The sequence below is a fragment of the Antennarius striatus genome, chromosome 19, assembly GCF_040054535.1.
Source record: "Antennarius striatus isolate MH-2024 chromosome 19, ASM4005453v1, whole genome shotgun sequence".
Lineage (NCBI taxonomy): Eukaryota > Metazoa > Chordata > Actinopteri > Lophiiformes > Antennariidae > Antennarius > Antennarius striatus.
In genome coordinates, this window is record NC_090794.1 from 14,506,249 (window position 1) to 14,522,565 (window position 16,317).

At 42.6% G+C, this 16,317-nt stretch overlaps 1 protein-coding gene across 9 annotated transcripts in view; it reads right to left on the reverse strand.

Annotated features, from left to right (window-relative positions):
* nhsl1b (NHS-like 1b) overlaps window positions 1-16,317 on the reverse strand; it is an 88,604-nt gene that overhangs the window by 15,851 nt on the left and 56,436 nt on the right. For 7 of the 9 annotated variants that reach the window (XM_068341837.1, XM_068341835.1, XM_068341833.1 and 4 more), the window contains exon 2: window positions 3,956-4,108. In XM_068341837.1, the coding sequence (XP_068197938.1) occupies window positions 3,956-4,108 (153 nt within the window). Of the gene's footprint in view, window positions 1-3,955; window positions 4,109-7,963; window positions 8,169-16,317 lie in introns of those variants that run through there. The other 2 variants (XM_068341839.1, XM_068341838.1) reach the window with 1 other exon arrangement.

The following is a 16,317-nucleotide window of genomic DNA, read 5'->3' on the forward strand; positions in this document are numbered from 1 at the left end:
CAGTCTGTCACACACAGATGGTAGAAAGGTTCCTTTAAACCCCCAATGCCCACTCCCTCCCAGGGGGTGTTACAGCACGTCTTATTCCCTCGGAAAATATCTACAAATAGACCATTTGATTTGAGGTTTTTTTTAAATACCTAATTATATTCACACAATCCATTCACTATGCTGCCGAGATAGGCTCCGGGTCCCCGTGACCCGCTGCGGCGGATATAGCGGTGGTAATCTGAAGATGACTGACTGACTGATTGACAGTCACTCAGTCCTTTTATCTTGCATCCTTGGGATTAATTTATGTGTTCACCCATCTGGTGAATGGCAGCAGCACCAAAGGATACACACATCGCTCCTTTTCTGACACCTCCATGATGCTGTTTCTGATCCCCACCATATCTCCATATCTAATTACAGACACACTGGTGCATGAACAATGAACAACACTGTCAACTAACGGTCCTGATGGGGTTGAAAAAAGCAGCAACTCTAACCACAATCTGACATGGTTGTGTTGTGGAAGAGAGGACGTAGAAAGCCTGGTGATAATGAGGATGATGATAGGAAGCAGAGCTGTTGAGATGATTAGTGTTCCATGATTAGGGAGGTTTGACGGAACTAAATAAATAAATAAGCGTTAATGAGCCAAATTCTGCTTGTTGCTGGGCAGAACTTCAGGGAGGTGACTAATAAATGATGTGAGACGATAAAAAGAGGGTATATCGGTTTATATTTTACGGTGGTCTGTATTTAAATCTGAAAATACTGACCTACATATGGTGGTATCTATTAATTACTACAGATAGGAACTTAATGATGCACAAAAGAGTGAGACCGTAGTCTATATTCATTCATTCATTTTCTTCCGCTTTCTCAGGTCACTGGTGCCTATTCCAGCTGGCTTGACGGGGGAAACTCCAGGCTCAACACCAGCTAATTGGCCGGTGTGTGTGTGTGTGTGTGTGTGTGTGTGTGTGCGGTCGTCTTGCTGTCGATGCACAGCAAGATGGTTCCGGGTTTGGATCCCGCTCTGTGTGGAGTTTGCATGTTCTCCTCGTGTCTGCGTGGGTTCTCTCCGGGTTCTCCGGCTTCCTCCCACCTCCAAAAACATGCACTTCAGGTTAAATGGCCATTCCAAATTGACCGCGGGTGTGAGTGTGTCAGTGCGTGTTTGTCTCTGTGTGGCTCCGCAGTGCGCTGGCGTCGCGCCCAGAGTTTCCCCTGCCTCACGGCCTCAGACAGCTGGGTGGACAGATGAAGCATTTGTGACAATGAATGAATGAATGAATAAAATCGACCAAACGGCCACACGACATCTGCTCATTTTAGACGCTGTAGTGACAGAGTGATGAGTTAGTCTCACTAAATCACCATGCCTATAAAAGTTGGAGAAAGTTGCAAAAGTTGGAGAATAACAATGAGTGCTTTCCTGAATAAAAAAAAAGCTAAAGAAAAAAAAGAGACAGATATTACTGTGGACAGTACGAAAGACGATGCCAAGCGAAAACCAGCAAAAATCTGAACATTTGTACCACAATGGACGCAATTGTTTCCATCGGTGAGGCATGGCTAAATGTCAGCACCCAAGACAAAATAAAGCTTACAAAAAATGTGTGTGGAGAAGGCTATCAGCTTGTTGCAGTGTCCACAGGAGAAAATATGAATTAAAGGTTAAATAAACTAATTAGTGAAAAGCAAAAGGGGAAAAAACCTGTATTACATCTTTCTTTATCTCTTAAACTTTTTTTTTTTTTTTTTAAGAATGACCACCAGGCTGTGTTTGTCCCCACCTTATGGCCTATGCCAGCTGGGTTAGGCTCCAGCTCCCCGTGACCCACGCAAGCGGATGCAGTGGGTAAGAAAATGAATACATAAATGAATGTTTTTTCCTTTTTACTGAAACAGTTATGATGTCATTATTAATAAAATCATTAAAATTAACAGTTTGTTTAGTTTTATATTGTTCTATTGGCAAAACTCAATCCTTGCTTCTATGGTTTCTACCGTATATTCTGTTATTACTTTTGGGATGCAAAAACATCATGTTGGGATGCACAAATTTTTGTTGAAGCTCATCCCAGCGATACCCTATTTTCTTGAGCTAAAATTAACTCTGGTCAATATACTTCAGCGGGTGAACGGTGAGAATATACCAACATAAAATTTGGTAGTGATGAAGGAGAGCTCCTTACTCAGGTGAAAATTCATGAGAGTAGAAATAACAACTCCGTAATGTGACCTTGTTTTGGATAATCATTTACAGTGCACCCTCATGCATTCGCACATCAAAGCTCGCAACTTCACCTCATCGCGGATTTTTGGTAGGCAATCACATGATACCGTACGCACATTCTATTGGCTGACGGCATATGGAAGTGCGCTCGTTTCCATTAGTCTCGGACGTACGTGACAAACAGTCGATAAGAGTGTGATAAAAGGTAATACAGATAGAAGGTGGTTTAATATCAGAGGGTTAAAAACATTTAAATTACTGTAAATAATAATATAAATAGTTTGTCGCTCTATTGCGGAATTCTTTTTGAGGATAGCTGTGGTTCCTGGAACGCATTATCCGTGCACTGTATTACATCTTTATATAAAAAAATGACATTACTATATTCAATTTATTTGTGAATGGTAATTGTAATCATGAGAGCCTATTTGATTTTCTGTTTGACCTTAAAGATAATGTGAAATTCCTGGGATATTACTGACAGTAATCATGACTGTTGTGTAACGTTCCTGATGCATTTCGACCTGTTGGCAGGTTGTCAGTCACTAACCAGCTGCATGCAGAAGTCACAGTGTCGGCACACAAGCTGAAACCCAGTGAGTGTGAAAGAAACAGTGACTGCACATTGTTATCTGATAGGTTATTGATTATTCTGCTTTGCAGAGCAGAAAGCAGGACTTGTGTACCTTGCTCTGCTCATGCTGGTGACAGTGATCACGTGTATGAGAATGAAGGTGTATATATATATATATAAATATATTTATTTATTTATTTTTCAATACAGCTATTGCAATTATTGCTATTTAGTTGTTGAGGATGGCTGTATTTGGACGTACTGTTTAGCATGACAATTCTCTTCCTTGTGCTGTAGCTGCTAGTGTAATGTCCACTGGAATTATATAGCTAGAAAACAGACAGCAGCTCAAATGGACAGCACAGGTGCTCTTAGTGGACACCTGTTGCCTTTCAGTCACTATCCCTGGGGTGGGGTGGTGCAGGATGACAGCACGGTGACAGAATGAAAGGGGGTGTCTGTATTTATTTAACTTGCCATGTGGTGTCTGCTTACCTAGCAACATCAATAATACAGGAAATAATGCAGCAGCACAGAAGTCAAACAATAGGAAGACAAAAGGAAGCCAGCATGTGTGACTACAGACGACCAGCGCTTCAAAGCATCAGCACCAGGTTCAACCTGCCTTTATCTTTCAGCCTTCTTCATCTGTTGGCACAAAGGTCGTCCTCGCTCATATACAGTCCAGTTAATTTCCACTTGTTAAAAATACTTGAAAGTTTCCCAGGAAAGAAACCAGGACTAACAATTATTGGTAAGGACACTTCCTGCAGAGTGATGTTGGGATACTGAGCTGTAGCGACTCCCTGTGTTTGTTTGTTTCACAACAAAGCAGTGTCAGTTTGTCTCTAATTGATTCATACTCACAGGAAGAGGAGTCTGAATCAACAACACCGTTGTAATGTCAGCTAAATGTTTTAATCTTTTAATTGCCGATTTGAACATTTTTACGAGCATAGTTTGTCTTTACCTTTTTGTCATGACAACAAAACTTCTACTTGTGAGTTTAGAATTTTTTAATAATTTTGTTGATTTGATTGTTAATTTACAGGGAAATCATCCACATGATTCTAGTCTGTGACTCCTCTAACTGTTGTGCTGTCTGTGATCATGTTGGGTCCAGTCAGTGGTTGGATTCGACGGATCCTTACCTCGCAGGGCGGTTTTGAGGTTGACTTTGGCCTGGCGGTGGAGGTCTTCTACACAGGGCGGCCTGCTGCCAGGCAGGAAGACGTTCTCCTGCTGGTGCCACGGAGCTGTGTAATGAACTGTCCACTTGCTCTCCTCATCCAGGTTGGACACCGCTGCAGAAACACCAAGATCAGGTCATCTAACTGACTTTATCTTTGACTATCTAAAAGTTTCTGCTGGTGAATCTCCTGAAAGATCTTTTATATTAAAAGGCCTCCTTATGAATAAAATGGTTTACAACCGAGAGCACAACTTCATCTAGACACTGCTGATGCATCACATTTCTAGGGAAAAAAGGGGAGATCAACTTTTTGAAAATCAGTAAAATCACTGTCTAAGAATCTTGTTAGCACAGGATACTGGTATACTAGTTACTAAAGAAATTCGTTGAAAGTCGATGGGAAAAAGGAAGTCAGGGTGTCACTTTGAGTCAAGGTGTCAGACTCCACATTAACATGACACTTATCTGAGACATTAGGCCACACAATACACAGAGGAAGTACACATCAACAGAAAGTAGGAAGGAAGCAATTGTCAGATAACATCCATGGAAGAGTTTACGACTGTAATCCTGAGGGAAGACACTCACAAGAAGAAGAAGAAGAAGTATACTTTGTTGATCCCTCAGGGGGAAATTACAAAGTCACTCGGTTAGTTTGACAAGTCTACAGGGCCCCTGAACACACAGGCACACAAGGGGGCCTGTAAGCATGCAGTTAGTACAATCACATCACTACACACATCAGGGAGGCAGAGTGACGGGCAGCGGCTTCGGAACGCGCCGCAATTTGAGCGGCTTGTAGGGGGGACAGCGCCTTGCTCAAGGGCGCCTTGGCAGTGGCTGGGAGGTGAGCTGACACCTCCCACTGTCAGCTCACACTCCTGGTGGCATCATGGCGGGAGCGGGACTCGATCCGCCGATGGGCGATCCGTCTATGAGGCATCTGCTCTACCGCTGAGCCACTGCCACCCCAAGAAATGAACAGATATCACCAAGCATTCAACTTCTGCTTTTAGCACCAAGCTGCAAAACGGGACTTCTACATTTGGACCAACTTGTAGTACATGCTGTTCATGCAGTGAAATGCCCTCAAATATTGCATTTGTGAAACACTTTGAAGCCCCGTCATCACAAAGAGTTGAAAATATTAAAATTATTAAACGTGCACATGAACAAGCGAAGAGCCTCCAACAGTTAGCCTTACCACATTTGCCCATCTGAGCCAAAAACACAATCCAGCTCCCTCTGGCATTCTCTGTATTTCTCTATCAACATCCTCAAAGAAAATACTGCATTTGTTGTACATTTTTTTGGCATGAAACCATACTGCTGCTCACAAATGCTCACTTCTGCCCTTAGTCTAGCTTCAACTACTCTTTCCCATACCTTCATTGTATGGCTCATCAGCTTTATTCCTTTGTAGTTGCCACAACTCTGCATATCTCCCTTGTTCTTAAAAATGGGCACCAGCACACTTCTCCTCCATACCTGTGTGTGATATTTCACAGATGCTAATGAGCGTTAGCATGATGCTCATGAAGTGTGAATATGTTTGTCAGGTGATGAGAGAAGGCCCCTAGAGTCATGGGACCAGGTCCAACTGAGGAAGTGAGACAGCTCTGATTTGTAGGTGACAGGTGAGGCTTTAAAGATCAAAGTTCAAAGCTGACTTTGAACTTTGATGACTTTGAGGCTTTAAACTTTGAACTTTAATAGTGTCCGATTTAATACCTCTCTTTTTCTCTTCCTTTTGATGTGTTCAAACTGAACCAGCCCACCACATCACACCAGCACTTCAGTGTGTGTTCACGATGAATGCCAGTGTTCTATAACTAGAAGAAGTGAAGTGTACCCAGAAACATCGAGCATAAGAGTCAATGAAAACATTGTGGTCTTCTTGTAGGCAGGAGGCCTAGAGGAAGACCAAAGAGGAGGTTCATGGATGTAGTGAAAGAGGACATGAAGGTAGTTGGTGTGAGAGAAGAGTATGCAGAAGACAGGGTTAGGTGGAGGCAACTGATATGCTGTGGCAACCCCTGAAGGGCAAAGCCAAACGGAGAAGAAAAAGAAGTCAATGAAAACACTAAAGGTGCATCACATGTGTGTACTGTGGGGGTGAGTGATTCGTACTAAATGGTGTCTACTCATGAGAAAAAAAACCCTGACGACGGGTCTGGACAACAGCTTTGCATGAGAGTGAAGCACACAAATTTGCACCAAACACCAACACACACAGTGCAGTCAAACCTTGTAATGCCAAGGTTCATGTGAAGGTCTGCAGTTAAAGCTAATTCACCAACAAACCTATGAGTTGGCACTCTGCCGTACATAACTACATCTTTTAATCATTTACTCAGTATTACATGTAAAACATTTGTAAATTTCTTCCACACACACTCTGACCAGGTAAAACTCCCTCACCCTCCAACAACACAGGGGTTTGAATAGGCACCAGGCAGGCTATAGAGGTAGAGACCAAGGGCATGGAGACTATGGACACAAAGACTGCATTGTTCTCTTTGCATCAGTCTCCACATCAGGTTTTTTAGCAACACAATACCCCTCAACACACCAACACACACACACACACACACACACACACACACACACACACACACACACACACACACACACACACACACACACACACACACACACACGGTGTTGTGGCGCGAAAGTCTTTAAGAAGTCTGCTAATCCCTCTGTCCATTGACATGCCAACTCTCTGCACACAATAACAGACTGAGAGCAAACAAGCTCCTGAAAAACTCTGAAAGACAGCGACAGGCTGCACGGCCGAACCATTGCTGGAAAATGCATCTGTGCATAAGTGCAAAGAAAAACACACACATACAGTACACACACCAAAGTTATTGGCTGTTATAATCAATAACGGTGATCAAATCTCATTGACATCATCTTTGTTGATCCTGGTGGTCCCCAGCCAATACAGCATCGACTTTCAGGGTTAATTCAACAAGCTGTGTTGTGTAAGGACAGTCAATGCTTCAATCAGTTCAGGTTGGGATTTAATTTGCAATAAAATCACTTGAAAAAGATTCAGAAGCACAACATTATCAATAAAAATGTGACGATATGCCTCTCATCTTGCCGTTTAGTTTATTTATATTAGACCCTCCTTTTGTTTAATTATTGTTTTTCTACATCTAAAACATTTGTGCTCTCATGATTGATGAAGCTGAGGGTACCAGCTCTCAGCATGCCGTTAATTACGCTCTGAACTGCTGGGTAAAGTGCAGACATGTGAGCTGGCAAGTTGAGATGTGAGAAGTACAAAAACACTAAGCTAATGATTAACAGTGTCACTTCAGCCTTGACTGCAAAACACAGACGCTATAAATACACCTGAGATTACAGCCCAGACAAGCAGCTTGTCCCGCATGAAACAAGTCTTTGTTAAAAGTCCTCTCATGCTTAATATACAGTCAGGCTCTGATAAAATAATAGGCCTGAGCATTAACTAATCCTCCTGGACATAATCTTCTGTATGCATGCTGTAGCACAGAGACGAATCTAACAGCTCAAATCACTTTGAACTAAATAAACATTTTAAAAAAAGTGTCTCAAAATGAAGAAAAGGGTTGATGTGCTCCTCTAATAGAGCACCGAGTGTTTGAAGTACTACCAGCTGTGACCTTTACAAACACCGTTGGTCATGTAGTTAGTTTAGTTTGAGGCTGTAAATTCGACCTGCTGGTTACCAGGTAACGGTGCAACAGAGGACTGATCGTGAGCTGAGCAGAGCAAGCCTTAGTTGTTTTAACATTAGATACACATATTTTAGGGTTTTCTTTTGACATGCTTTAGTTAAATGTTTAGCTGGAAACCAGAAGCTGTACTATTCCTTCACATGTTGTCTCACAAAAACGTAAAACATCACAGACCCAGATTAACTCTTTACTTGATACATTACTGGTCACTGAAGACAAGAGGAAACGTTTCTTACCCTTCCTTTTGAAGTATTTAATCACGGATTTTAACGAGGTCCCGATAAACACCATTATTCCACTTAACTGTGTTTCTGCTGCTTACAAAAAATTTCAGAAAAAAATCCCCCTAAAAACAACAAAACAACAACAACAAATCCTGGACGGGCAGACGAGATGGGGAAAAGGAGTGTTGGTTCTCCTCCACTCACATTCTCACTACATGGGAGCGTGGCGAGTGACTGAGCGTCTACTGTGATGACAATGAGCCCATCTCCCTTTCTATACACACACTACACCACTCCCCCACCACACACACACACACACACACAGCAGGAGGAGTGTTGGACCGGCCCCTCTGTTCCTCTGTGCTTTGGTTACCAAGGCGTTTTGGCTGCCTCTCCCTTCAGTTCTCATCATGTGCTATTCTCTCGCTCCCTCTGCACGTTTCCACACATCCCAAAGTTACACACGGTTTGCTACAACAAAAAGGACACTCATGCTATCTGTGTGAAGGATGGGTCACGTCCCATTGCATACTTCTCTCATCAATTTCATTCATTCTACTCATCTCCGGCAGGAGAAATCAGCGTGATGCCAGTTTTCACCTCCCTGAGACTTCTGTGGATTGGGTCTCTCCACAAGAGAGCACAACTACCCCTGATGAAGAGTTAAAACCATCTGTTTTGTCATCTTTTTCAATCCTATGTTATAATTTTAAGATTTGTAAAACAACACAATATTACAGAGGAACTAGATATTGTTTCTGATGGTGAAGTTTTCTCCTAATTTCCCCCCCCAAAAACCCATTTCCTTTTTCAGATGATTTCCATCAACTCCTCTTCCTCACTCTGATCGTTCCCTGTGGTACAGTCTATTGCCACTTAGACTGTACCACATGAATATAGAACACACACAATCCTCCCATTGTTCAACCTGCTCATAATCTATCACACACACTTTACAACACATGCAAACACACACACGCACACCCAAACACACACACTTAAGAGGGCAACGCTGCTCTTCCCTCTGCGTCCGTATTTCTTTCAGCGTAAATGGATGAAGGGGGGAGGGAACGGGTGTGTGGCAGTGAGGAAGGGGGTGTGTGGCAATGAGGGAGGGTGCGTGTAGCAGTGGGGGTGGGGGGGTGGCAACAGGAGTTTTAATGAGACAGCAAATGATCCTTGAATTTGTGGGTAAAAGGTTCCCCTCTCATCCCGCCCCCTCCCTCCATGCTGTGGTCATCTGAACCTCAGAAGCTCCTTTCACACATCCTGTTCAAACACAGGGTTGATGCGTCACAGTTGTGTATTAAAGTTGCTATGGTAAAATAAAACCCCTTATTACAGAGACCCTTTGAGACGTACCATCTCATTTTTCTGGGTGATTCTTGGAAACAAAATAACAAATTCAAACAAGATAATTCAAACAGGCATGGAATATATAATGCACATCTGGAGGTGACCTGCAATGTAAAGGAATACTTCAATCAGTCAGTAAAGGTGAGCTGTTCCTGTTTTGAGGAGACAACAGAGGTACTGACAATCCTAATCTGACAGACCCGGGTGTGAGCTTCTGTTACGGGTATGACCCACAACCAGTTAGCGGCTCGCTCAAAACAGAAAAAGAAATGGAAATGGCTTCAAAGTTGGCCTTCGGCACTCCGACAGAGTTCCTAACAGTCTGAACAAAGGATGGAAGGTAGATGTGGCCAGATTGAGTCACTTTACTGTTTTCTGAAGCACTGCCAGCTTTAGAGGAGGGTCTTCACTGCTATGCTAATCTCTGGAAGAACTAGAGTGATATAGAAATGTGGTTACAGTCATACACAGACGACCACCAGGTGACTGCAAACTGAACATTCACAGTATCTGTGACTATTTTTGTCTTTATGGATCTGCCAACGTGTCTTAGTGACATAGTTAAGCGTTTAACTGGTATCAGACTTTTATCAACGGTCATGTGTCCACACTGAACAGTTTCCTTGCAGACAGGTCCAGACATAACTTAATAAACTACATATAACACACACGGACCAACAGATCACATCAGAATAAAAGGGATTTGAACTATTTGCAAGCACCAGTTTGAAACCCAGGTAAGTAATGAATTTAACCAGACAGACAGCTTATTACCTCCTTTATGAGTGTTTATCTCCGGTCAGCATGTCAGTCATGTCATTCTACACACTCAGTGTGTTTGGCTTGTGTGCCTCAACGTCTGGCACGCGTACTGTATTAGCATCATTCATGCAGACATGATCCCAAAGAGCATCACTGAAAGAGCCTATTGTTCTCTGGACATTTTTAATACACACACACGAGTGCACACACACACACACACATACACACACACACACACACAACATGACAGACAGGTCAACAACTCTGTCAGCTGAAGGCGTACCTCTAATCTAGGCCACCTCTAGGATTAGGGCTATCTAACCATTCACCCATACGTCCTTCCGCTACCCCCCCCACCACGACCCCAGCCCAAACAATATCAATCTTTCATCCGCGCACACTCAGGAGTTTTAACAAGACTAACATCAGGGATTACAGTATTAGGAACATGATTAAGAAGTAGTGTTGAAGGTATCTAGCTGTTTAATTATTTAGATAGGACATAAGTAAAGAGACTATCAAGAAATGGTTACAATTCAACCACAAACTCTCAACACATGCTCATTCACATAATGGCCTGTAGCAAAACTGTGATAAGAATTAGTCACAGACACCTGAAACAGCAGTGAACCCTGGAGTGAGAGACAAAAAATGGAGTGATGTGAAAAATTAACAAGGAATGAGATGGATGAAAAGCTCGTCGCTCTTCCCTCCTCGGGCTGCTCTGTTCAGTTTTCACACTGTCTGGATCTCCAGTCAAACTGGCAGAGGCAACTGGCAGCATACAGTATATTCTCTCATACATACACTTGCTTTCTTTTTTTCATTCCACACACAAGTCTGTTTCCCCTCCATCTGTCACACGCCAAAACACACACATTTTCTCTATCATCCATTAAACATCCGTTCTTTCCCTGAGAGACTGAATCTAATATCTACAAAGACACACACCTCCCATTTCTGACAGGGTTCTAGCTTTTATTTTTCTAATTGGACTTAAGGAGGGAGAGCTAAGCTACCTCTAAAACCTGTCAACTCTATCTGATCCGCTAACGTCAAACCTCTCTGCCTCTCTTTCATCTTCCTCTCTTCATCCCATCTTCCTCTCTCTTCTCTCCTTTCTTCAGACAAGAATGCACTCATGGTTGTGGCTGTAATCTAGTCTGTATTGATCCACACCTCTATCTACAACTTCCCTGTGAGGAAAACCAGGCACAGACTATTTTTAATAGGAACACATGCTCTTAAATACTTTTTCCTTTTTCACAAAATTTCAAATAAAAATAAATTAAATCAATAGAATATGTATTTATTCCAAACCCAGGATATCAAGTAACCAACAAGACCAATGAGGCTGAATTTAGCCTAATGAAGTAAAAAGCCTTTCATGATTTATGTATGAAAACAAAAGATGCAGCACATAAATTTATCTATTTGCTAATAAACTCCTATTAGTATTTCATGTTTAGATAAAAACAAACAAAATCTGAAACTGAACTTCAACACAAAAAAAAAGGATACATATTTTTCTCTTTCACCTTCCCTTCTCTCTCTTTCTGTGAATGAGAATCTATCATTTATTACACAGACCCACATGCTTTCACATGCTACCCCATCCCCCATTCTGTTCACCTCTGAATGAAAGAGTAGCATCAGGGGTCAATGGGAATCTGAATACTAAGATTTGCTCTGAGTACAGCATGAATAATATATCAGAAAAGAGTGAGCAGGATTTGGTAAAACGGCAAGATAGCTTTATAACCCATTTAAAGACTTCTAGAACTGCTTTGAATTTTCTTACTGTTTCCATTTAATATATTGTTTATCCCACGTAATCACATTGCATTTACAGTAAATGCACAAGTGAGTTCTAGAATTATAAAGGAATAAACTCTGATGATTGGTCAGGAGAAAGTAAACATGGACTAAAATCAAACAAGTCTACAGCTCTCATAATAGGCAGTGAAGCAAAGTTAACCTTCAAACTCCTGAATAAACACAACTCTCAGTCAATCATCACACACACACACACACACACACACACACGAAGTGATGGAGGGGCTAAGCTGAATAAACAACCTGTGAAACTAATGATTTCAGCATAGGGTAACGTTCCCACACATAATAACTGTCTCTCTGCATCACAAACGTTTCACTACAGGATTGTGTGGAGGTGGTGAAGGAAACTACAACTGTTTGATCCATAACCTCCACCTGGATGATGCACAAGCTCTACCTCTGTGGAAATATCCTCGTCTTGTTGATTTTACATATTTAAGTTTAGATCTTTGGCACAAATGACTTGAACAACTGTGTTTGTGTAACTGTGTGACATTGGGTTTTTTGTGTGTCACAACCCCAATAGTGTTCACCACACAACCCACCCAAATACACCAAACCCACTCTCGAAATGAGTGGGAGGACTGGAGAGATTTCTCGTGTGTCTGTTCAGCAGACAGAGATTATTGGGTAACGCCAATACCCCCCCACCCCACCTCCGGTCTTCTGTCTGACCTACTCTATCGAAGCAGCGGGGATTCGATCACACACACACAGCCGATATGTCACAACCCCAAAACATTGAATAACTACACACACACACACACACACACACACACACACACACACACACACACACACACACACACACACACACACACACACACACACACACACACACACACACACACACAATGACTTGCCTTCACACACATTCAGATCATTCAAACCAGAAAGCCGATAGAACCGTCCTTCTTTAACATCAGAGGCATCAACAGTCAGGATGTCCGTCTGTTGTGGCTCTGAATGGACCAATCAGACGTTCATCTGATCACATGTAGAATACAGACGGACTGAAACAGCTCATAGAGGGGACAGATGTATTTCAAGGCTCACATGTCATTAGAGTGAAATGTTTTCTGTGTTTGTGTGCAGTTGCAGGACAGTGCAAATCGACGTTTGCTGTTCATATTGGATCAGGTTTAACTGAGGAGATTCAACGTGAACTCTGATCAACAATTAAAACCACTGCACTTTGTGAGTGTGTCCTTGTGAATGCTGGTTATTCTTCTCAGTGAAAGGCAGGGGGGCCTCCCTCTATAGGCTGTTCCTCCTTTGTGGTCCATGGGAAACCCTCCAAGCCTGGGTGACGCTCCGCAAAGTCTGCCCTAAGAATGAACGCATCGGCGACAACGTAATCAGCCTCTGATTTGTGTGTTTTCGGCTTTACGGGCATGTGCATGCGTAAAAGCAAATCCTGAACTGAGAAACAGAGCTTCAAAATATTCATGAGTAATGTTGGAGAAAAATGAAGTTGCTGGCAAAAGCGTACATGAGAAGAGAGAGGCAAAGTTCGGATCAAATTTGTGTGATGTGGCGAAAGCGGCAGAACCATTTTGCTGAGCATCAATGCCGGACACAAAGGCCACGGTGAGCCGAACAAAAGAAGCAAGAGATAAAGGCTAGCTGGAAGAGGGAGGGAAGGAGGGAGGGAGAGGAGCTGAAGTCAGGAGAGACACAAGTGGAGTGTGAATTCAAAACCATCCATTAGTGTAGACTGCCTACGAACAGATATCACACACTCATAAACACACACAAAGGCGCAGCAGGCCTGGCCTTCATGCCTCATTTTCCCTCCCCTGGTGGTTGACCTGGGCAAGCGGTACCGGCCGCCTCTGAAACTCAAGCCAGGGTGTAAGGGAAAGGAGCACAGGAGTACAGTATTGTCTGCACTATAAGGCGCACTGGACTATAAGGCGCATCCTCAATGAATGGCCTGTTTTAAAACCTTTTTTTTCTCCATATATAAGGCACACCGGATTATAAGGCGCACTTGTCAGTTTTTGAGAAAATTAAAGGCTTTTAGGAACGCCTTATAGTGCAGAAAATACTGTATTTGCTGGATGTGTTGACACCCACAATGCATTGCTGTTTGACAGTCATACACTGCAAGCGTTGTAGTCGCTCAAAGAAGGAGTATCAACTTGTGAGCAAAAGCTACAACCAGTCGTTCCTTTAAATTCATGAACAACTCTTCATGGGCCAAAGTCAGCTTCAGCAGCCTGAGATGTGGGCTCCTCTTGAATGTGAATGCACAAGTAGCTGGTAGTTAAATGTTATTTTATGAGTGGGCTGAGTGGCTGAGTTTTGTTGCTAACTTGAGGCGCTTTATTTCCCGTCAAGATGGATTTGTAGTCAATCCTGTTTCCCCCGGCAACAGTGTTTTAGATCCAAAGCAGTTTAACCCCGTGGGTGTGTCGACCCCCATGAAGGTAGCGGGACAGCAAGTCAAAACAGGCGCCTGTCGGAAACTGGAAAGTTTCTAAGCTGGATGACAAAAATCCAGTGCATTATTTTCCAGGTGTTTGGAGTTTGAATCAAAGAGAAATCTTTAGGAATAACACAATTAGATTTTTATGTTCATCATTTTGACGTCAAACAGAATTATCTTTCTCTACAATTAAAAGTTAGCTGGCTGGATTGTAACAACACTGTGCATAACAAATTTTCTTTTTAATTTTCCTCATTTCAGACTTGTCATTTACTGCCGTCATCGGCTTGAAATTTGATTTCTCCCATATTTAAGTTCATGCGTGAAAACGTCCGGTATAATGTTCTTAGCATGCGACTGTTCAATAAAGCTATTGTTTTTCTAAATCTGGACCATGCAGCTGCAACACGAGTCTGACGTGCCATCGTGAAATGATTTCCCAGTGGAGAGCTGGACTGAGTCTCTGGCTGTGTAACATGAAGACAGGCAGAACCCTGGCAGTCTCCAGACTACATTAAGAGCCATTACCATCCAGCCACACTGTCTCCGCTCAAACTGACTCCCGGTCCTTCTGACGCCCCAAAGAATCCTCAGAGGAGCCGCTGTATTGATAACCATGAGGTGTGATTAGTGCGTCTCACCGGATCTGTGCATTCAAACCCAGAACAGAAGACAGCAACACTATGCAGGCTTTTATATGTAAGTGTGTGCCTGCAGCTGTTTCTACAGTCTACTGCATTTTGATAATAGACCAGATCACACATCGTGATCCATAACTTCAGTGATGTCTCGTTTTCTACAATGCATCCTGATATCCTTTATCTTCTCTGCCTTTGTTTTGCTATTGACCCACAAACATATAATATAGTATACATCTGCATGTGCCTATAGTCAATATGCATACAGGCATGTAACCTCACATAACTTAATATGACCACACACACATCCGTGGAGGGATGCCAGTACACACACACACACAGCATTATGTTGGCTAGCATGCTGCTTTCCTGACCTACATTTTCACATCAGGGTTCTCTTAACGCTCCTGCATGCCTCTGTGTGTATGTATGTGTGTGTATGTGTGTGTAAGTGTGTGTTCTCTTTCGTCTTTAGCAGCACATGATCATTAATCCAATTTTATAATTAACTAAACACAAATGCCATAAATCTAACATAGGCACACAGATGTGATACACTGTACTAGTTAATCCACAGTGTTTTCTGAGTGTGTGTTGATGATAGCACCACACAAACCATACAATTGGTTTAATTTAAAAGGGGAATATATCCTGAGCATTGGCAGCAAGCAGCTGCTAACATCTGGAACATTACATGAATTGCTTTCGGGTTGATTAACCCCAATATTTCATTGCACATTATAAACTGTAGGCTTTCAGCCAACACTCAACATAAAGGTGAATAACCAACAAAACATCTTTCACGTCTGAGTTTCAGCCAGTCACCCTCTGCCTTGAGTTTAGCATTGTCTTTCAACGAATCGTAAAACGTTCCACATCTTCTGTACTTTATAGTGTTCTTCTTTGAAGCCCTCAGTGCAATTTCCACACAGACTGTAAACCTGACATTTCTTCAGAAATAGCTTTTTGTAGTTAATGCACGCTACTGAACATCATGGGTAGGTTCTGAAGCAGCACGTCGCTTCAGCCCTCTAAGGGGAGAGGGTCTCCTCTGATTCAGACAGAGACTTAAAGACACACTGAGTTCATTTAGGTTAAGTGCCTCCAGTTGCTCAAGGGGCACAAAGCAACAAGCCACCTGGGGTTTGTGTGTGTGTGTGTGTGTGTGTGTGTGTGTGTGTGTGTGTGTGTGTGTGTGTGTGTGTGTGTGTTTGTGTGTGTGTGTGTGTGTGTGTGTGTGTGTGTGTGTGTGTGTGTGTGTGTCAGACACGGGGTCGCCATTGGGAAGTGGGTTAAAGCCATATGAACTACAATGTTTCAGCGCTCAAGCGTTGCTGACT